At 38.7% G+C, this 23,234-nt stretch overlaps 2 protein-coding genes across 5 annotated transcripts in view; both read right to left on the reverse strand.

Moving 5' to 3' along the window:
* The window catches only part of LOC149105770 (uncharacterized), a 66,456-nt gene extending 47,238 nt beyond the window's left edge, over positions 1 to 19,218 (reverse strand). The window contains exons 1-13 of one of the 4 annotated variants that reach the window (XM_089271259.1): positions 19,078 to 19,218; positions 17,653 to 18,485; positions 15,683 to 16,053; positions 12,200 to 12,941; positions 11,696 to 11,792; positions 10,859 to 11,108; positions 9,038 to 9,841; positions 6,312 to 7,551; positions 5,733 to 5,837; positions 5,044 to 5,300; positions 4,441 to 4,708; positions 3,360 to 3,618; positions 1 to 2,695 (exon numbers count right to left, since the gene is read on the reverse strand). The exon at positions 1 to 2,695 is cut by the window's left edge and continues 880 nt beyond it. In XM_089271259.1, the coding sequence (XP_089127385.1) occupies positions 3,596 to 3,618; positions 4,441 to 4,708; positions 5,044 to 5,300; positions 5,733 to 5,837; positions 6,312 to 7,551; positions 9,038 to 9,841; positions 10,859 to 11,108; positions 11,696 to 11,792; positions 12,200 to 12,941; positions 15,683 to 16,053; positions 17,653 to 18,430 (4,935 nt within the window). In that variant the 5' untranslated portion in view covers positions 18,431 to 18,485; positions 19,078 to 19,218 and the 3' untranslated portion in view covers positions 1 to 2,695; positions 3,360 to 3,595. The other 3 variants (XM_089271260.1, XM_089271258.1, XM_089271261.1) reach the window with 3 other exon arrangements.
* LOC149105773 (uncharacterized) overlaps positions 1 to 23,234 on the reverse strand; it is a 58,273-nt gene that overhangs the window by 1,977 nt on the left and 33,062 nt on the right. The window lies entirely within an intron of this gene.

Here is a 23,234-nt window from a genome sequence, read left to right on the forward strand (position 1 = left end):
ACGGTTAACATTGAACTTCCTCTTTTTCGGACGATTTACAGCAAAAATTGCAGTTTTTTGGACGGTTTTCGGTTAAATTTTGGGCTGTTTGACGGCTGACGGTTAACCCCATTGAGACCCTCGTAGATAGGGCTGCATTTTGAGCAAGTTCATTTGTTAAAGTATATATCTTTATGTACAATCTTCTAATCCAAATCTCAGAATGAGCATCCGTTTATTATTTGCTATTCTAAATTCTTTGTTATTATTTACGATTCAAAGGAAACTTTTCTAGGAAAGTCATGGGGGTAAAAAAACAACTGATCCCTCACAAAAGAAATTTGAATTATACAAGGAATTCTCTTTCCTAGCCTGCGAACAGGCTCATGTTTGAGGAACACACGTGCAGGCAGCAAAGTTTAACCTCGTTCCCACGGTCCCCCTCTCTCACTCTTGGGAGGAGGACAGAGAGACCCTGGGAACAACAGAGATCAGAGATCAAGGCAGGCTGACTTCCTTTCTGCACCAGACTCCTCGCTCGCTGACTCGCACTTCGCCGCTCACGCGTGTGACTCAAAGGTGAGCCTGCTCACAGGCTGTCTCTTTCCTGAAGATGAAAACCAATGCAGAGACTTCTGAGAGGGACTGGAGGCCAGCTGGTGCTCTTGAATTTACCCAGGCCACTGTACCGACTTCCAACATTTATTTGCTGAAATGAAAACACAATTTTGCTGTGTGAGTAATGCAACAGAACTACACGGGAAATATATCACATTAAAGCAAATAAGAAAATATTTTCATTCTTCAAACCATATTATTGTCTTACTTAATACCCCAAATTTCTTAGAAGGACGAAATCCTGTTGTAAATTAAGGTTGCCATTTGATCTTTAATTAATTTTGTCACAACGAGGAAAGTAAATCCAGAATCATCAGATAAAAAATGACAAAAACTCAAAAGATTTTCATGTTAATGCTGCACTAGGAACAGAACCCTGTAAGAGAGCTGACTCGTCTCCAGTCTTCTTCATACAACACGTGGCACGGCACAAGGGAAAAAGTGCGAGGGGGAGCAAGGAGTACCCATCTCACCTTGCGGTTCCATCTCGCACCGTGCCACGCACTGTAGGAAGTTGTATGAAGACGAATGGGGACGAGTCAGGTAAGAGAGCGCCCACTAAAAGCTGTATTTCTGACTGGATAGCACAACAAACCAGCATCAGCTGTTGACCAAATGATCATGTAGAATTTCTTCCTCTGGAATTAAGTTTGTGTATTTCTACATGTGTATCAGAACAAATCAAGATCTTGGTAGCAGAGGGTTGTCAATAGTAACTGTTCCTGAAGCTGTTACTGACCTGACTGAATTGGAGGAAATTGACTTGTCAGATAATTATCTGGAAGAATTACCAACAAGTATTAACTAGATGAAAAATCTGAAAACGCTGAGATTAGACGAGAGCCAGTTCAGAGAACTTCCTCAAGCCATTGCTGAGTTGAGTAACCTGACCGTGCTTAGTGTGAGTAACAACCAGTTGTCTGTTCTACCTTCAAGGAACTGAGGGGACTGTACTTGAGTAGTAACCAGTTGACTATGTTGCCTGATGATGTTGGTGAACTGAAGGAGCTGGAATGGCTGGATGTAAGAATGGAGACTGGAGACTGGACTTGAGTAATAACCAGTTGACTTCATTGGCTGATGAGATTGGTGAACTGAAGGAGCTGGCATGGCTGGATGTGAGTAACAATGAGCTGACAGTTTTATCATCACACATAAAACATCTCAATAAACTCTGGGTACTGTTGTGGGGTGATATCCAGTTGACTACATTGCCTGATGAGATTAGTGAACTGAAGTTACAATTGCTATCGGAGATGGCGTTTTAAATCTTAGTAGCCGAGGGTTGTCAAAAGTTACTGAAGCTGTGTCTGACCTGACTGAATTGGAGGAACTTGACTTGCGAGATAATTAATATCTGGAAGAATTACCAACAAGTATTAACAAGCTGAAAAATTTCTTAAGGCTGACATGAGAGGTGAACCAGTTGAGAGAACTTCCTCAAGCCATTGCTGAGTTGAGTAACCTGACCGTGCTTAGTGTGAGTAACAACCAGTTGTCTGTTCTACTTTCAAGGAACTGACGGGGCGGTACTTGAGTAGTAACCAGTTGACTATGTTGCCTGATGAGATCGGTGAACTGAAGGAGCTGGTAACTAGTGTTACATGATGTGAGTAAAAAGAAGCTGACAGTTTTATCACCACACATAAAACATCTCAGTAAATCTCAAATAGTCCTGAATACCGGACTTGAGTAGTAACCAGTTGACTACACTGCCTGATGAGATTGGTGAACTGAAGGGGCTGGAATGGCTGGATTTGAGAATGGAGACTGGAGACTGGAGACTAGACTTGAGTTATAACCAGTTGACTAAATTGCCTGACGAGATTGGTGAACTGAAGGAGCCGGAAAGGCTGAATGTGAGAATGGCTTACTGGAGACTGGACTTAAATAATAACCAGTGGAGACTGATAAATTGAATGAGCCCATAGTATTGGATGTGGGTAAAATCACGCTGACAGTTTTATCATCACACATAAAGCATCTCAATAAACTCTGGGTACTGTTGTTGAGTGATAACCAGTTGACTACACTGCCTGATGATATTGGTGAACTGGATGAGCTGGAAATGCTGCTTGTAACTAGAAATCCTGTAACACTGGAAGAAATGAAAAAGGTTGTGAAAATACAGAAGAAGATTTGAAGCCAGGCCTGGCACAAAACAGTATGTGTGTAGACCTGTACCTCTTAGGGATTCTTTTCAAAATTTTTGATGAGCATCCCTGTCTTTTTCATGTGGGAGTCTCACTCCTGCCCAGGCCTCACACCAAAACAGTGGCACAAGAAAAGAGAATTTACATTTAGATTAACAAAATAAACCAGGGACTATCCTTTCTTTTTATTGCTGAGTTTTCAACAGGAAATAGAAAAAAATTTATCTATGTTTCTATTGAGCTATAGAAAACTCGTGAAAGATTGAAAGAGCTGAAAAAAGTACTCTCCTAATCTTTCACTTGTGTTTCTATGAAACAATTACCGGTAGATTATGGGCTGAAGATTTCTATTGCATGATAGTTGACAAGGGCACAGTCCAAGTGAACTATCACGCATAGTATTCGAGAGCAAACAATCTAATTATTTTACTGTAGTATAAATCTACAAGTTGTTCTAAAATGTATCTAAATCCTTTTCACAGACGCCTCAAAAACACAAAGAAGCAGCCGCCATTTTGTCAACAAGTGCACACTGCTACCCTACTCACTGTTCCATGTTTGTTGAGGTCTTGCACGTCATAAAATAAACATAATCATAAAACAACTTACATTTTGTTAGCACCAATGCTTGCATGTATGAAGTTCTTGTGTTACCTTGTAATGTTGCCACTAAACAGAACACTCATGTTCACCAGCAATTCATTGAACAATCTTTCCTTTGGCTTATTACTATGAAATCTATTTACTACCAATCTTTGTATTTCTACTATCTTGCAATTCCTTGATGCTTTCTAAATTGAAGTTTGAAGCTAAGTCACAAGTTGCTTTATTGTCAAAATTTGATTCTAATCAGACTTGCTCTGCAAACCTGCAAAGAGATTAAAAACAAAACTGAATAATCAGATACTAGTAGCAGCTCTTGAATTGTTGTTCAGGTCCACATGAAGGCAGGCATTAAATCATTCTACGATGATGAGAGTGCAAGTAACCTCCCTTAAGCAGTTTGGTGAGAATTATAGAAAATAAGAAAAACCTGATGATTCATAATATTATGCAACACAGTGGAGGATAAAAGGTCTACATCTTCCAAACTTATTTCAATCTACTCACAATTTTGTCATAGTCCCTGTTATAATATAAACAGTATTCTATCAATATTTTTTCTTGACCTTAGTTGCATGATCTGATCAGCTGAAAAGCCATGTAGCAATCAGAAAACCATGTTCTACTATTTCAAGTGTGTTCAATCAAAATCATAAATTAGTGATTTACAAGCCTTTGGCTTTATTTGTTAAATTAATTAAAGATAATTTCTCTTGAAAAAACAAGAAAATGATATACATGACAAACAGATATGTACACAGTCATATAAAACACTAATCATAAATTAGTATTTTACATGACTTATGGTTTGATTTGTTAAATTAATTAATTATATTCTCTTGAATAAACCAAGTAATTTGCATTCCTAGGAGAGATACAAATTTGTTTACAATCATGAAAAAAATAATATTATAAATGTCTGAAAAAGAGGGACAGTTTACATACCCAGGAGAAATATAGAAAATTATATACATGACAAACAGACATGTCAACAGTCTGAGATAGTACGTTTTACCTTGTATGGGCTGCAATCATATACATCACTAATAAACCGTCATATAACTCAGTGTGTTGTCCAAAGTCTCACCTTGTTTGGGTTGCAGGCTGACGTAGTGGACTTCATGAACATGGCCTAACACAAGTGGGTCGGTGCTGATCACATGACCATCAGGCCTGATAGTAAGGTCACGGTGATTTGACTGACTGCTGATCACGTCAATGTAGGTTTTATAGTGGTTTGCAGTTGCATACAGAATCACGTGATCGCCCCATGTGCCATCTTGCTCCATGTTTGTAAGATAATCAGCCCATGACTGATATCCATTGATGAAGTTAAACAAATCTGTTCCATCAGGCTGTAAGAAGGGAGAATAAAAAGGCTAACTTTTAACGAGGTCAGTACACACATATACGTGTGATGGCAGAAATGTCCCTCCCTAAAGTTAAAATTATGTATAATGGAGAACCAAGTATTGAGATCTTTTTTCACAACAAATTATTTTAAGGCAACTAATCCCTACAGGTTCATGGCAATGTCCAGTTTTCTGCCATCTTATCGGACTGCAAGTCCAATTCAAATGCTGACACAAATGCTGGAGTCTGATCACTTGGAGCATTATTTTTCCCAAGCCACAAATTATTGTTTAAAGATATTTCAATCCGAAACAACAAAATAAAACACTAAACTTACCAGTTTTGGGTTCTTTCTGAGGTACTGCACTATGGATTGTCTTAATTCTCCATGTGAGATCTCAATTCCTTTCACAAGGTTCAGTTGTTCAGACAGCGCATGAAACATGCAGTTCCCTGACACTTCATTGTCAGAAATCACAAAGCCTTTGTCTGATGCAATCTTCTCCAACTCTGCTGATAGATCAGTATTACTGTTGACCTTGCTTACATCGCATTGCATTTGCTGAAGATTCATGAACATTTGCCCAAGCAGATCTAAAAGAAAAAATATGTAAATTAAGGTTATTGCACAAGGGGTACTCACTCAAACCTTTGGCCTGGATGGAACGTGCCATTTGTTACTTCAAATCCTATTTGAAACCAAAAATGACAGTGTGTAGTCTCATATGCACAGCCCCATGGAAAGATATTTATGATATGGTCCTGGAAATACGCTTTCAAGTTCTCTATGTAAAAGAAGTATACAAATCAATTACCAATTCTGAGTAAAAAATTTACGGTATCTAGAGCAACGAGGCAAAATCTGAAAAACTTTCAGACCAAAAAAGCTCAAAAATCAAGCCCTTTGACTCCCACACCCCCATATAGCTCATTTCTAGGAGTAATGCCTCCCCCTGTTTCGTTCCATGTTCACAATGTTATTCCGGAAAATATTGCTACATCCTAGTGTTGTTGCTACATGTTTACCTGGGGGTAGTGGAGATTCAATTGTGATCTGTCTTGCTGCAGACTGTGCTGAGTCTCTACACTGACTTGTGAAATATGCTTCATGTCTTACAGGTTTTTCTGAAGCTATGAAAAAGAATTAATCAAATTAATCCATCTGTCCCCACACCCCACCAGCTTCTCTGCATGCTCCCCTTTAATAGGAAGACAAGGCAACTTCACTTTGACCCCCCAACATGCCCCAACCCAGTTTTGGAATATGTCTGGACCCACCAGACTGGAAAGTACAATTTCTCTTGTCAAAACACTTGGTAAAGAACTAAAAAACTAATTAAGCTTTTCACAGGGGCCCCTTTTTGTAGAGAAAAAAGGCATTATATCTTTACTAGGATCCCCATCACCCTCACACCCTGACTTTGAACCATACCTGGATCCACTTAAAGTAAACATTGTTCTATAAAACTTGATAAAAGGGCTACAGACAATTACTGCATCATTCTGTGGATATCTCATGAAACAGATATGAACAGGAGAAAACAACACCACAAAACAAATCCGGTGAATCTTACTAATGTAAATTTATTTAAATCAAAGCCTTACCATTAACCAAACTCCTCATCTTCTCAACAAGGGCTTCACACTGTTCCTTCCAGCTGAACTTCTCTTCATAAGATGTCCGCAGTGCTTTAATCTCTTGCAGTCGCTTTGATCTGTCTTTCAGACTTATTGCTTCAATTGCCTTGGCCCACTCTTTAGGATCAGCAGAATCCACCACAAATGGCTTGCCTAGTGGTAGAGTGCGCAGTGTATCTCCAAATCCTGAGTTTCCACTCACAAGAATGGGAAGACCAGCAGACAAGGCTTCCAATGCAGTTAATCCAAATCCCTCTGTCCTGGACGGCATGATGGCAAGGTCAACTTCACAAAACAACTCTTTCAATTTTTCCTTGCTTTGTATAAATGTTCGGACAATCAACTGATTTTTAGAGATTCCACTTTGCAGCAAGTTTTTGGCAACTTCATCCAGTTTCCCCTCAGGTGCCCCAACAAACACCAGAATATAAGTCTTAGAACTGTCTTTCAGTTCAACTATTGCTTTAGCAGAAATGTCGTATCCTTTAAGACTGAAGTCTTCAGGATCACCACGGCCAAAGGTCAACACCTTAAAGTTGGCACCCTCTTTTGTTGCTTGTCTGATGTCTGAAAATTCACTGAACGTGCCAGGAGTCAGCTGAATGATATCTTGGTGTTTCTCACAAGAGCGCAGATAAGATGAGTATGCTTTCTTCAACTTGGGTCCAATTGTGACAACTGTATCTGCCAATTTACACAAGTCTACTTCGGTTCTGTTCTTCTCTTCACCTTTGGAAATGGCCTTTGGATAGTCTTTGTACATTCCAAGTTCTTCAGGAGCAGTATGCACTACTTGCACCCACTTACAACCGTGCGACTCTCTAATGACCTGGGCTTGTTTACCAAGCTTCCCTCCATGACCCACTATGATGTCAATAGCAAGGTCTCTTGGTGGGAAACTCAGCCAGTCAAGGGGGTCATCATAGCCTGGACGTCTCTCTGCTTCTCTAATGGACACTTTGTGGCTTTCAGCAGTCCTCTTCCCTTCTTCAGAACAGGAAAATTGTGGGACTAAGAGGGTGACGTTTACTTGCTCATCTTGGGCCAATTCTGTGGCAAGCTGTCTGTTTATGGTTGACAAGCCTCCTTTAGATGAATCCCACTCACTGGCCAACAGAGTAACACTCAATGCTGTATCAGATTTCCCTTGATTGTCTTTTGCAGGTGCATCTTGTGTAGTGGGAACTCTGGCAGAAGGACTCAAATCCTACAAGAGAACCACACCTACAATTAAAGCTGGCCTCCAGATCAAGCAGTCCGGGTTTGAGACTTGGCAGGGTCACTGTGTTGTGTTCATGGGAAACACACTTTGCTCTCACAGTCTCTCTCTCCACCCCAGTGTATGAATGTGTACTATACTGAGTATAGCAAATTTTAGGCTGTGGGTAACCCTGCACTGGACTAGCATCCTCCAAGGGGAGGTACAAATACACCTACTGCTTAATGCTACAGGAAATTAGATGAACTCTACCAGTATGGGACTTTTAGCCTGATGAGGACTTTTTACAATAAAAGACACAAAAGGTTTACAACCAATTAGCAAATAACTCTCTGTAGCATCTTAATGATTATCTTCAACATGAAACAGTCAATTTTAATCTTTTGCAATTTTTATAAGTAACTGACCTTAATCAAATCATTTCTCCAGAGGTATAATTTAACCTCCGCAATGAAATGTGAAAAGTGATCTAATCAACATGACACCAGTGTGGGACAAAGAAAAAAGAAAAAATCTGACTCAGATTTTTACTTTGTCCTGTGCTCGTGTCCTGTTGATTAGTTCACTTTTCACATATATAGGTAAGGTAGGTAGGTTAAGTCTGTATATGAGTCAAGTGGCCCATCAGGCTGGAGCTTATCCCGGTTTCTGTAGCATGAAGCGACTAGGAGTATTTCTACTCCCCCCTGGATGGGATGCTAGTCCATCGCAGGGTTACCCTCAGCATTAAGTTCACCGGTACCCATTTATACACCTGGGTAGAGAGAGGCACTGTGAGAGTAAAGTCTTACCCAAGTACACAACACAATGTCCCTGGCCAGGGTTCGAACCCGGACTGCTCAATCCAGAGACAAGCACATTAACCATGAGGCCACTGCACCTTCCTTTCACATCTATAGCATTGCAGTAAAGACCGGCAGGCAAAATAAATGCTCTGGGGGAGGATGGAGTAGAAAGAATTACTTGAGAAAGGAGCAGAACTCAAGGAGGTCCAATGCCTCAGCCACTAAACATTTTTCTCAGAAAAGCTTATACTTTCGGATTCCCTCCATACAACAATTCGTACCTCAGGAGTTGCTGGTGCCCCTTTGACATACTACAGTAGACAAAGGAAAGGTTACCCAAACCCTTTGGACTACACTGGTAGAATTTCCACAGTATCTTGTGTAGGATCCTAAATGAGTTTTCACAGGATCTCTTTTCATTCTCCAGCATCTTAACTAAAACACCATTCCTAGTTATCATCCTAACAAATCCTTCAAGATCTCACAGGATCCTGTGATGATTTAAGCCATTTTATTCTTGAACTTCTGAAATCACTACCTCCTTTCAGACACAGCTCGCCTGTATGGTGCTTTAAAGGAATTCCAACACCAACAGCCCCCCATCCCCACCCCCCAAACACAGGTGAAACACAGATCTCTTCTCATTAAGTAGATTTTCATTAAATATATAGATTACATAAATCACATACCTGGTTAGTTTTTTTCAACAACCATTTCTCCAGGCCACGGACAGGGTGTTCTTCATCCCAGGGCTTCCTAGTACAGATCAGTGGTTGATCCTCTTTCATTTTAAGGAGGTGGAAGCACTCCTCATCGACACATGACACTCTTCCATGGTTTGAACACTCTTGACCAGCCCCATCTCTCCCTTGATGACAGTATGGGCAGGCTACACACAACTCATACTGCAGTCCGCTCAGGTATGGCAGCTCCTGTGACAAGGTTTGCAAAGTTCTCTCCACAAACTCCCGAACTAGTGTAGGTAGTTCTTCCGACTTGTCTGCTGACACCTGATGACTTTGTGTTCTTTGCCTTAAGATGATCTTAATGAAACTCTTCTTGCAAATGAGAATGAAATTATGGACTTGCTTCCCAATAAAGAAACAAGCTCCATTTTGGTACAGCATGGGATGCTCCATGGGCCAAGTCTTCTTACAACACCAACGAATGGTTTGCGACACCAGCTGTGAGAACAGACCATGAGGGACAAAGCCATGCACAAAGTGGAGATACAAAGGACAAGGATCAGTGTGGGATGGCTCTATTTGACAAAAGTCATCAGGTGATGGTTCAAGTTGAGCTGGTACAAAGTATTTTACATCACTTGGGGAGGGTGAGAACTTGGCAATCAAACCAAACTGCTCCATCATGTTCAAGATGTCATCTTTGATAACACCTTGTTGAATAAACTTGGAAAAGACATGATCGACGTGTTCCATGCAGAGGATGCCGTTTTTCCTCAGTTCATCCCAGTACTTGGCATGTACAGGATCCTAAGAAAAATCATCATAATGACAATTATAAGTACATGCATAATGCTACCTGGCTACTTTAGCCACACATGAGGCTAAAGACTATATTGACAATGGCAAAAACTGTAAGTACACTTAGCAGTCTCTCAAATAGGAAATGCTTTTATGTCAAAACTACATGTAACAGTTACTTATTAAAACCGAGATTCTGGAACATACGTTCATTTTAAACATATACTGAGAGATGTTTCTTCATGTAGTACTGACATTCCTAGCATATGATAAGTTCACTGAGTGGTCCCAACGTAGATATAACAATACAAAGTAATGTGACAAAATATTTAAATCACCTCCACTCAAACATGTTGCATTTAAGCCAACATGGCACCTGCATTCTTAACACACCCCCAAGACATTAAAACGAGTTTTTGCAAAAGCATTAGCCTTTGTTATTCATAACCAATACTCCTTTTGTAATGCATTGTTATGGCCAACAAAGCAGGACTCCAGCTCAAAAAAATCCGTAATTTAAGCTCAAACAAGCTCAAACAAATGCATGATTCCACGCTAAGCAAAATTCAAATCAAAACACAGAAAATTAACAAGCACAGTTGGAAAATACAGCTTTGTATCTCTTCCTCTGAAATAAGGTGTCCTGGTGTTGACAAGATGGCAAAAAAATTTCAACACTATTGCATCAAACTATCCCTAGTTAGCCCAAAAATTTGAACCTGTTCACCCCTATACAATTTGAAAATATTTATATTTGATATTTAGTTTTCCTAACTTGGTAGTTAATCAATTAATTTACAAGTATCTAATAGGCACTGCATCATGTAGAATGATATCATTTTCTACAGGGGCCAAATTAATAGAAAGATGAACAAATACATGTTTGTGTATATACCGTAGTGTACATATTGTAACTTAATGTTTTTCAGCTATACAAATATTAAAAAAGTGACAACAACCTCTTGAGGAAAAGATCAGGTAAAGGTTAAACACTGAAATTTCTAACATTGAAATTATTTTACCTACCATTTCATCGAAGTGTGGAATAGTTATCAGCTGCTTCAATAGTTCAATCAGCCACTGAGCCTTCAGAACAACTGTACTGCGATGCTTGATAATCATACCAAGGCCATGGTAGAAACTGATCATGCCAGCAAACTCATCTTCATCTTCTATAAAGCAGTACTTTTTGGCATAGCTTTGGAGTTGCACCAGATTTATGTGAAAAATCTGTTTGGCAATCAAGGCTTCAATCACCTTTTCAAACAGAAGCCATCTAAAAGAGATCAGAGAAAATGAATCACATTACATGACAAGCCATTATTTGTACTATTTACCTTGAAGATCGCCATAGTATCCACAAATGAACAAGTTTTGATTAACGGAGGATAACTACTTCAAATCCTTGCCATATAATATTAATGTTCTGATGGCTTTCATTTCAAATTGCAACTAAAATGAGAGTGCAAGAACTATAAAAGCAGATTTGTCAAGATCACACATTTGTATTCAAACAACACACATGTGTATCCCTACCTGTGCACACGACAGTTCTTAAAATTTGATTTGCTAGTTTACGAAAGCCATCAAAATGTTGTCACAAACAGAGGTTTCATTAAGGCTGGGCATCCAGCAAATTAACTAAGCTGTGACAATTATATTTGTCCACCAAATAGAAATTGCATTGCAGATAAGGGATGAATTAATTTTCTTTTGTTTTATTCCCCAAAGCCTCAGAGCTAAGTTAAAATTTTAATTATAGATTGAAATTGGCCTATTTCTTCGCCTCCAATGTCAGTGCAACAATACCTTGCTGATTTAAAAATACTAAAAAAAAAAAGACTATAAGTATTTATTATTTACCTGACTGGTATCTCCTCCCCCATATATGGCTCCTGTCTCAACACCTCCATGATTTTGTTCCGCAGTTCTTGAATGTCATCTGTCTTCCCCTCTTGCTCTAAAAATAAACAACACACATTTTGATACTGATCCTGTGTTTACATATAACTGAGATATCCTTACAGTGTGCATGTAGGTACCTTGTAAATAGGTTCAAATCTGGTGTCATGAGCAAGTAGTAAATTTATGAGAGCAAGCAACAGTGGCAAGCCAGAAAGAGAGTCTGCTCTGATCTCTGTGGATATTCATTTCTACCCTTAGCCAAGCACCATACTGGTAAGAACCCAAGAATTGCATTTCTTGAGGTCATTAGTTAACTGCTGCCCCCGTGCTGGTCTTCAATTGGATCGCAGGCTCAAGCCAGGTTTACTTATTGTAATCAGGAGTTCCGCTCTTAGGCTTGGCTATATCTATATATTAAATAAATAAACAGTTTTACACAGCAAGACATTAGTACTTTAATACCTGTTTGATGTTTTTGTTTCTTTCCACCCTTCCTGATAACTTTCTTTATCCTATTCCAGATCAGTGAGCTTGTGTTATCAATGCTGAACAATGGTGGGACCACATGTTTCCCATATTCCTTACCAGAAATCCTCTTCTGTATTTCTGATTTCATCTCTGCAATGTCTTGAGGAGATTGTTTGTCAGCATGTGTGCCTACAATGAGTACCAGAGGTCGCATATAGGGCAGCCTACTTTCAGCATCAATATCTGGTTCTCCTTTCACTCGTGAAATACTGTGAATTGTAGCAAGCCAGGATAGCAAATTCTCCAGATTTGTTTCTCTGTTTGGGTTTTTCAGAGGAATGTCACAAGTACCTTGTCTAACACACGGCTGAGCTTGCGCAAGTAATGGCTTGTTGAGATTGTGCACTAAAATATACAGTGCACGTGATGATAAGAAGAGTGGGTGAGAGGCATAGTACAGGTGCTGTCCAGCAAAATCCCACACATCCAAACTGGTAACAGATTCTTCTTTAGTGATATCACTTTCAACATGTTCACCTCTAACATACTCCAGGAACTGATGAACATACTTTGTGACATCATCCGCAGGTGAAGTGGTGTTGATCATTACCTCAGGTTCATTCAGCTCAATTTTACTTCCACATTCAGGGAAATGTTCACCATTATGGGACTGCTTTGACATTGCTTTTACTTTTCTTGATGGTGAGGAAATTTCAGAGTCTACAATCTCCTCAACCTAGAATAGATTATCAAACAAAAGAGTGATTAATGACTTGATAATTAAAAGTCACAGGTACTCAGAAATAGACCCTGACTGACAGTTCCATATCTTCCACACACCATGCATACAGATTGAAATTTCCTCTGAATTATATGCTCCATCATAACAAATATTTAATTATAGTTATCTCGCTCTAAGACAGGCAAGCATTAGCTATCTAACTGAGAGAGGTGATCTGATGTAATAGCCCAAAGAAAGTAAAATGAAAGTTAAATATACATTGTGTAGTTCCAGAAAATATCCATACCCCCCCAAGGAAGGGATTTTTCCTATGACCCCCCTGCCCTCTGGATTTTCCAAAATTGGCTCACGAAATGGACCTCCCCTCCCCTCCCAAAATTCCATTTTTTGTCGCACACCCCCTGGAAATATTATCACTCCTTGTGGAAACCAAAAATAAGCTATTTTTTTTAAAGTGCAAAATACTGAATTTTGATCCTTACCTTTTTTTCCTGAAAAATTTGGTGGATATTGTGACCAACACATCGCCAGAAGGTACATCGCCTGCCTCAAACAGGCATATCGCAGAATTTGCGATATGACAATTATAGATTTCATACTGTCAATTCTGCTTCATAAATATTTTAACAAAACAGCAGTTACTAAAAAAGTTAATTTCCAAGACCATTGAGAGAGAAATGCTGAAAAAGAAACGCTTTACACTGCACCAGTTTAAAGCACAACAATCAAAACAACATAATTTTCAGTGCATGTTTTGTATCAAATTTGGGCGGATCAAATCGTTGTAAGTATATATCTGAAAGATTCAATTTTATTTGGAAGCTAGAAAATCAGAACTTTCCTGACCTTCAACAAAGATCTTACTGGTTTTAACGTTTCCAATGGGTTAAGTTTTCTTGCCGTTCTTATGTAATGTCCCTCGCAGCTGCACTGTTATTTGGGCTGTCACGTAGTAGTGCCAAATATTTTTCTTATGCAGTCCTTTGCTCTTGATCTTGCTCTACGAGTTGTGTGAGCAACAAGAAAAATAATTCTTCAATTTGCCAGGCAAGTACACCACAGTATTGTCACAGTGAACATTCATAACTCTGGCAGCAAATTCCAGCGTATGGTTGCCACAGGTTTTTATCGTGGGTATTGTAAAACACGCTTTGTTCGGTGTAAACACAATATGTATATTAAATAATTTTATTAGCAACGGCTAGCTATTTGAGACCACGAGATAAACAATGCTTTGCTCTGCTTTATGTTTTCAAATATCAGTCCTGCATTGGGATTAAAAGAACTCAGATCATATTAGTGATATATTTTTGCTTTATTAATAAATAGTACATGACATTCAGAGGAGAGCAACTTTGTTTGCTACACATCCGAGGTGCCATCCATGAGTGATTACAACAACAGACTGCGCCAAAAATACCTTCCAGTTTTAATGAATAACGAAGTGAAAGCTTTTGCTGTAAACCCTTTCTTCTCTGTAATGTTGGAAGATGACTACAACTGCCTATAAGAAGAGTAAAAAGAATGCATTTTCGACTTTTTTGTAGCCGTGTAAAATGTAATTCAATCTTTCTCGCGACAATTGGCGTCGTGTCGACTGGCGGTGAAAATTTGACATGTTGCCGATTTCGAAATTTGCATAATTTCACTTTGCCAGCATTTATTTCTGATGGCGTTTCTTGATGGCATTAGCCTGTGGTAAACCACCTTGTACTCCACCTTCTCTGAAAACCTGCTTGAACCTTGAAAATCTTTATAAAACATTTTTTTTTCTCATTCAAAGTTTTGTCGAAAATGATGTTGCAAGCACCATGCCCACGTTTGAAAACATTTCAGCCTTACACACTACATGGAATGTAAACTAACTTGTGTGAATGGATTTATATTACTCACTACCATTCATGATTTCCCTTAAATTACATTTACTTGGGCTTAAATGTAAATATTATGATTTCTGTGTGATTCAAAATGGGTGTCGAATGATTTTTTCCCCTTTGTCTTCGGCTTTTATGCAGAAATATTGAAGCAGCAAGTCATTTATTTATCTAATTTCTGCTGATTTATATCGCATGCAGCTCACTGAAAAATATATTTGCCTCCTGAAATATAATTGTTACTGTACTGTTTTCCTCGTTCAAGAATCATTGTTAACAAGATAAGAAGTCTGTTATCTACCGATTCCGAATTTCGGCAAATTCAATGTTGATGCACTCTTCCATTTCAAACGTTACTTTTCACGCTTGCGACGACAGCTTAAAAATGCAACGAAATCTTCCAGCTGAAACGATACAGATAGTAGTGACAGAAGTACCTGGTCAAGTGCGACAGACATATTTTCAATTAGTCACGATTAACTCATCTACTTTCCACAACATACGCTTTGATCACCAGCCGCTACTCGGGAAAATGATGGGACTCTAGCGGCGACAGAATATCCAGCCTAACCTGAGCACAAAAATTTACATTTTGCACTTTAAATTAGCAAGATTTATTTTTTGCGTTCGCAACTCGAGAAGCAAAATGCAAACGAAACTTTACGTACAACTGTATGAAAATTGAGACCAGTCTGGAAAAAAAATTCATTAAGACAACCCCCTCCCCCCTCCAGAAATTCCTGCGCCTTTGACCCCCACGACCCTCTGGAATTTCCAATCCCTTCCGTGGGGGGGGGGGGGGGGGATGGATATTTTCTGGAACTACACATTGTACCTCTAAACATTTAACTTTATTCAAACCTTATGCTTTCTGGGATCATTTCTTTCAGCCCTAAATTCTTTTCCTTCACACAGTTTCTCAACCACTATCCTTGATATATCTTTAGAACACTCTAGCAATCCTGCTTTGTTCTCATGGGTGGAATGCCAGTTCTTAACTTGTTCAACTTCTATTTCACATGTTGAAGCCTGTACTTCAATTCCCTCAGTACTCTGTTGTTTGGGGTCAAATGGCAGGCCTAAGAGACTCTTCTTTAGACTGGTTTTACCAGCACGATCCTGACCAATTAGTAATATGCGGCCGCGGTAAACATTCACAAAGCCATCTCTTAGAGCCTTTTCATAAGCCAGTCGTGCTCTTCGTCCTTCTGCTTTTTGTTCAAATACATGATCTAATATAAAAATTCAAGAAAAATATTCTTTAATTGTCAATTAATAAGATTATAATTAAAGTGTAGTTTATAATTCTTATATAAAGCTTCATACATGAAAGATAAATGTAACCTGTATAATAATATACATGAAAAAATTACTCAATTCTGATTGGCTGAGAGCAGTGCAGTTCAAGTGTAACACCAGTGCAAAAAGTGTAACATCAGTGCAAATTACACGTCGTAATTCTGGATTGTGATTGGCTGAAAGGAAGTAGGAGATTTTCTAAGCCGATGATATCACATAAAATGATGACGAATATTTCGTCCGGAAACTTTGAAAACAGTTTTCTCGAATGAGAAAAAATGCCTTCAAGAAAGATCTACCGGCACTTCCTTCACACGAATTTTTTCATGTTTATGTTATTAATAAGTAATCATACGGTTTTTCTCATTCAATTTGGAATTAATTGACAGTCGTGAGTTTGTCAAAAAGCTAAAATTGCACTCTCCGAAGCGGCTTGTGCAATTTCAGCTTTTTGAAAAACTCACTCGTGCAAATTATTCCAAATTGAACTCCAAACCGTATGATTACCTATACTAACATGAATATGGTAAAAAATTAAAACTTTTGTGCTAATAAAGAGGAAGGGAATTTCACACCTTGTAAAGATATTTTTAACCATTTTGTGCATGTGATATAAACATTAATTTTTTTGTGTAAAAACTGCACTCATAAATGAGCTGCATTTCCAAGTTAAAAGTTCAAATTTTAAAAACACAAAGAAACTATGAAATCAGTAAAAGTATTTCCCTTCTCTGCCAATTTAATTTTTTTTTTACATTCTGTACAGTTCATAGTGAAATTATTAATATAAGATGCTCTTTTGGTTAGGGTTTGCCTTCAATTTCACTCAAAACTATTGAATCAAATACTGATAACCAAGCAATATTGGAGAAAGAAGTATTTGGGTAGTACCATTACCAAATTTAATTTCCACAACACCAAGAAATTTTCACACTCCTTGACAAAATTTTAACAAATGTTTTAAAACTCACGAACAGAAACGATGATGCCTATATAAATCATGCAGTTAAAATTAAACTTTCAACAAAAACAATCTTAAATTAGCTATTATTTAATATAATTCTTCTCAGCCTAAAGGATACACTAAATGGCCAGCAGCACATTTGTAATTTCTAAGTTAAACTACATGTTCCAATATTTATTTCATTCACTACACTCCTAAATGGACAAACGGTCGAAACATCTTTGTATAAGAAGCTATAAACGTTGTTTTAACGTTCACATAGAGTCAGTGTCAAACAAAACTTCGAAATAAGTATACTACACTCCTTGACAATTATTTTAAAAATGTTTCACTACTCATGAACAGTAACAAGGATGCCTATATCATGCAGTTGAAGTTAAACTTTCCACAATAACAATCTAAATAAGCTTCACAGATATATTAAATATACTTCTTCAAAAAGATACACTGAAAGGTCAGCAGCACATTTGTAATTATGTAATTTCTAAGTTAAACTACATGCTCCAATATTTACTTCATTCACAAGACATAAAATAAAATACAAATAATGAGCATTTCATATCTTTACCTGTAACATCTGTGTGAAACTTCATCTTATTCGGTAGCTTCACAACCTTTCTCCTTTCTTCCAATGTTAGAGGATTACCAGCCACATACAGGAATAACAGCTCCTTCAGTTCACCAATCTCATCAGGCAATGCAGTCAACTGGTTATTACTCAAGTTCAGTGTCCAGAGTTTACTGAGATGTTTTATGTGTGATGATAAAACTGTCAGCTTGTTGTTACTCACATCCAGCCATCCCAGCTCCTTCAGTTCACCAATCTCATCAGGCAATGAAGTCAACTGGTTATCACTCAAGAACAGTCCCCGGAGTTTACTGAGATGTTTTATGTGTGATGATAAAACTGTCAGCTTGTTGTTACTCACATACAGCCCTTCCAGCTCCTTCAGTTCACCAATCTCATCAGGCAATGTAGTCAACTGGTTACCACTCAAGAACAGTCCCCGGAGATTCTTGAGATGTTTAATGTTTGAAGGTAGAACAGACAACTGGTTGTGACTCACATTAAGCCAGGTCAGGTTACTCAACTCACCAATACTGTGAGGAAGTTCTCTCAACTGGTTCCCGTCTAATATCAGCCATTTAAGATTTTTCAGCTTGTTAATACTTGTTGGTAATTCTTTCAGATAATTATCTGACAAGAAAAGTCCCTCCAATTCAGTCAGGTCAGACAAGGCTTCAGGAACTTTTGACAACCATTTACCACTCAGATGTAAACAGCTTTCTCCATCCTCGTCTGTATAAATCTTCTTCCTCAGCTCCTCTGCTGACATTTTCGCCATTTGTATACAGTGATACTTACGATGGTTTGGATGCTTTCTTACTTCTGATAAGTATCTGAAAACACATGAAAACAAAAATTACAATCAATTCACGAAGCTTCCAGTAATTTTACATACGGGAGGAATCTGATAGAAATCACATAACAATTAGGCTAAGCAATTTGAGTTCATTAGCTGTCATATTTTGGTTAAACAATATAAAATTAGCAAGAATATCAGTATTAATATTAACACAGCCTGCAAGAAGCTGTTATTGAATACAATAATTGAATTTTGAGGACATTTTCAAAACAAACGTCATAGCTTATCGTCAGCTCAGTTCCATGGAGCGATCGCTCTGCGTTAATTCGTCCAACTCCGTTCAAAATCTTTACAGCTTCAACTTTAACAAGCTACCTTCTAGTTAACTTAACTTCCACTTGTGCTTTATAAGTACCGCTCGCTGTTTCACTGCTTTTATGCCATAAATAAGGTGACAAACTTCACTTCAAAGTTTCTGTTTCAAGGAATTCAAGCCGAACTTGATCTCACTACAAAAATTCAGCCTAAATTGCTCATTTACACGCACCAGGCGTAAACAAGCTTAAACTAAAAGCTGGCTGAAAACAATTCGCGTTAATTGAGCATCTGTACATTAAACTTCTTACCTTGGACTGCAATAACAGAAAAGAACCGACTCCTTTCGATGTAACTGTGTAGAAGTACTTTCTCTTTCGAGACAGCCCCAAACAACTCCCTAAATACCTCAAGATCTTTGGCTTCTCAAATGAGCCAATCATAACCAGGTGAGAAAGGGTGTGGAGCGGGGAAGGGAGAAGGAAGGGAGAGGATGAGGAGGAAGTGGAGGAAGTGAACGAAGTGGACCAAAGTGGTTCAAATCTAGGCCTTGGCCGATTGTGCTCCTAAAAGTGGCATATTATGCTACTAGCAATGATCGAAATTTTGCCAAATTATGCCAAAATTATGCCAGAATTCCCAAATTATGCTCCTGATTTCCGAAATTATGCTCACAAAAGGACGTAGATTCTGCACATAGAGGCCCCCAAATGCGAAATAACGACACCAAATTATGATGTTTTTCAAATAAACTGTTGTTGTAAATGTATTTGTGTTTTATGGCAGTTTGTCTAGGCTCGGCCATCAGCTGTCCAAATGCTCGCATCTCTGAACCGTTTTTAAAATGCCTTCAACGACACGCATTGCAGGAACATACTACCTAAATTTAATTTATTTCTGTAGAAAATACACCATATTTACTAAATTTTATGAATTTATGCTCCAAAAAGTGCTAAAATTTGCTAATTATGCCGTGGCAGTGCTCGTTTAAAAATGTCTGCTTTTTTGCTCCAATTATGCAAAAAATTACGCTAGCACAATCCGCCAAGGCCTATTCAAATCACGACTCACGGCTGACCACGAGAAAAAAAAATGCACTGAAGGGGAAAAGTAACAGGTTTTTTTTTACCGAATAAACCCTTTTACGGACAGACTATCAGAAAACCTGGCATGATTTTTTTTCTTTTTTTTTTTGGCCTTTTGACTGTGCAAGATTTTTTTTTTCCAACTGCAACCCTTTGCACGAATTTTTTTAAATCTGCTTTCTACCATATTCGCCTGCGCGTGGCGCATTTGCTCTGGGCCTCTATGCGATGATTTTCCCTCGCTTGGTGGGACGGTCCAGAGAAAGCACTCCAAAGCGTTGACGTTGATGCCTGCGCCAAGGCCTTTGAGGGATTCTTTGCAACTAAACGCTAGCTCTGACACAGTTCTCCATACAGCAGCCGTTCGAGCAGTCGGCTGTCTGGCATTCAGACAACATGGCCAGCCCATTTCGCCTGTGCTTTCTGTAAGAGGTTGTGTGCACAGGATGCTGGTCCGTTACAGGACCTCCGTGTCTAGAATTTTATCTAGCCACCTGATGTGGAGAAGTCTAAGAAGACAGCTCAAGCCGGGAAAGTTGTTAAGCTCTTTGTAGTTTGCCCTCCCAAATTTGGTTCAAAGGGTTAATGAGGGGGGTGAATAGGTTTTCGGATCGACGAAGTTGGCCTTAAAAAGCGCATGGATTGTGGATTTTTGCGGTAAATCGGGCGGATTCGTAGCCTGCGAACGCAGACGTATTTCCGGCTGTCGGACAGCCCCTCGGGTCGGTAGTGCCCTCCGCTCCAAAATGTCAGTCCAAAAAGAAGACTGACCTATTTAAATTTGAGAAATAATCAAAATGTACGAGTTGTGATTAGTTGAGATAGAAGAGTTGACAAAAGTATGAGACTCAAAACAAACACTCTGGCTTTATATAAATGGGATCCAGACAGAACACTGGAAAATTTATCGCACCTTGGCTGAGTTATAATTAACTGGTTTGATACCAAAATGCAACCCTTCTTCTCCATGAATTTATTTTCTTTGGGTTCCTCTTTGCAAGAATTTTTTCCTGCCATTATCCCTTGCTCTCATTTTCTCTGGGTTTCTCCGTACTCCCTAACCCCGACACCATCACTTTTCTAATGATCCGTTCCTTATACGAATATTCAACACTGTAATATTATTGTGATTTTAATCTTATTTCTTTATATGATTCAACTCGATAATGACGACTTTTGTCCAAACCTACCGAAGATCAACAACTTCAACAGGTTTATTCCAGTATTGACATTTCTATGCACGGTTTTAACCGATTCGTAATAAACAGAATAAATAACAAGCAACCTAATATTAGCGTTAAGGAAATTTTCCAAAAATAATTCAGCTCAAATTCAACTCGAATTCAGTAAGGCCCTCAATAAGAGACTGACAGAAAACTAGACCTGTCTATATATTCTCTCTTTCTTGATCACTCGAAAAGAAAGAATCGAACTAGAAAGATGCGTGACTGAGAGTGTTAATTACATGTATTAAGTGAATACTTCTTTGCCATTGAGAAACCAGAGAAACTGATAAACCAGCAGAAGTTTTCTGTCCAAATCGCAGATTGTCGCCAAGATTTTGGTTGGTCCCTTCTGCGCTCCAACTCAGCTCCCTCTACCCCCGCTAACCATTAGGTATCTCCCACTGAGCTTTTTGTTCGTCTCTTACTTCTCTTGTACAACTGTCAAGCCTGCGAACAGTGTCCCAGGCTATTACAACTGCCACGCAACCTAACCAGCATAAACTAAACTACGTGACTGTTTTGTTTGTTTTTGCCACAGGAATCTTTTTCCAAGGTCCAAAAGAACGCGAAAAAAATTCCTCGAGCACCCAGGATATCACTTGATCGGGCTCCCTGCATATAAAAGTGACCCGGCAGATTTTCCAAAAAACCCATCAGAAGACCCATCAAAAGCAAGGAAGGAAGGAATTCCTTTGTGTAATAATACGCTACCCGCCTCTCGTTTATTCTGTTAGAGGTACGAAGATCTTACCTTGTGGGCGTGGCTTGAAATTGTTTTCTCCCCTGAGAGGTACCAATTCTAAAACAACACACTATCTCCTGTCATATTATGTTGGTTACACAGCCCGACACCTTCATTAACGCATTGCCGAACATAAGCATTCGGCTACCGGCAAACACCTTTTAGAAGTGCACGGTGACAAAAATCTTCTTAATGAGGCCCAATTTCGTGTTCTCAAGAAGTGCCACGGGAAATTTGACTGCCTTGTGTACGAAATGCTATTCATCAAAGAACTGAGGCCTAGCTTTAACACTCAGAATGACTCCATCAGTACTAAACTCTGTTTAGCTTTTAGCATATTTTTATGTTACTTTTCTTTTTAATGAACTATTTTTCTTTTCAATGAACTACTTTTCTTTTATTTATAGAATATTCATACTCTTTTTTTTTTACTTGATAATGACGTCCGAGAACGTTGAAACGTCGTGTATTTTTTAACCGTTTTAAAAATTTCTTAAATGTTTTTAAGAAAAGTTTTTTCGCACTTTTTTTATAGCTAAGTGTTTCAAAAAGTCGCTTCTTTTTCATATATTTGTGTTTGGCCAAACACCCTAACAGGTACAACAAAAGCTCCTGCAGTGGACCTTTTGAGTTTTAACATCCTTCGAGGTACCAGAACTGCTTTTTTAATCCCTAAAAGGTACGACGAGCACCCCCGTCCTTTCTACGTGGAAGTCCCCCCCCCGGGAATCAAACAAAATCAAACACCGTTTGTTGACCAAACATGTTGATGTTATACTGGGTGACCACACGGTATCAAACATCACCGTCCAAACGAATGTTTTACAGTGTTTGATCAAATGTTTGTCGACTTTTAATTTTAATAAAGATGGTGAATTTTTAAGCTCGGTAATGAAATGTGAAGGTGAATTAATCAACATGGCACGAGCGTGGGAAAAAGAAAAATTCTGAGTCCCCGACAGGAATCGAACCCATGACCTCCCGAACACCGGGCGGGCGCTCTCTCCACTGAGCTACGAGAACTCATGGAGAGCAAGGGTATTTAAATGAGTTCATGTATGATAGGTGTCCTGCATACTGCTAGGATCAACGCTATCGAATTCATCGTGAGTAGTGATAAGTTAATAAAGATGGTGAATTTTAAGCTCGGTAATGAAATGTGAAGGTGAAGGTGAATCAATCAATATGACACGAGCGTGGGTATTTGGCGAAACAAAAATATATGAAAAAGAAGCGACTTTTAAAACATTTAGCTATAAAAAACTGCGAAAAAACGTTTCTTAAAAACATTTAAGAAATTTTTAAAACGGTCAAAAATTCTGACTACTCAGAATTTTTCTTTGTCCCACTCACGATGAATTCGATAGCGTTGATCCTAGAAGTGTGCAGGACACCTATCATATATGAACTCAGTT

This window comes from Orbicella faveolata, unplaced genomic scaffold (assembly GCF_042242905.1).
Source record: "Orbicella faveolata isolate gen_17 unplaced genomic scaffold, um_ofav_v1 contig_34, whole genome shotgun sequence".
NCBI lineage: Eukaryota > Metazoa > Cnidaria > Anthozoa > Scleractinia > Merulinidae > Orbicella > Orbicella faveolata.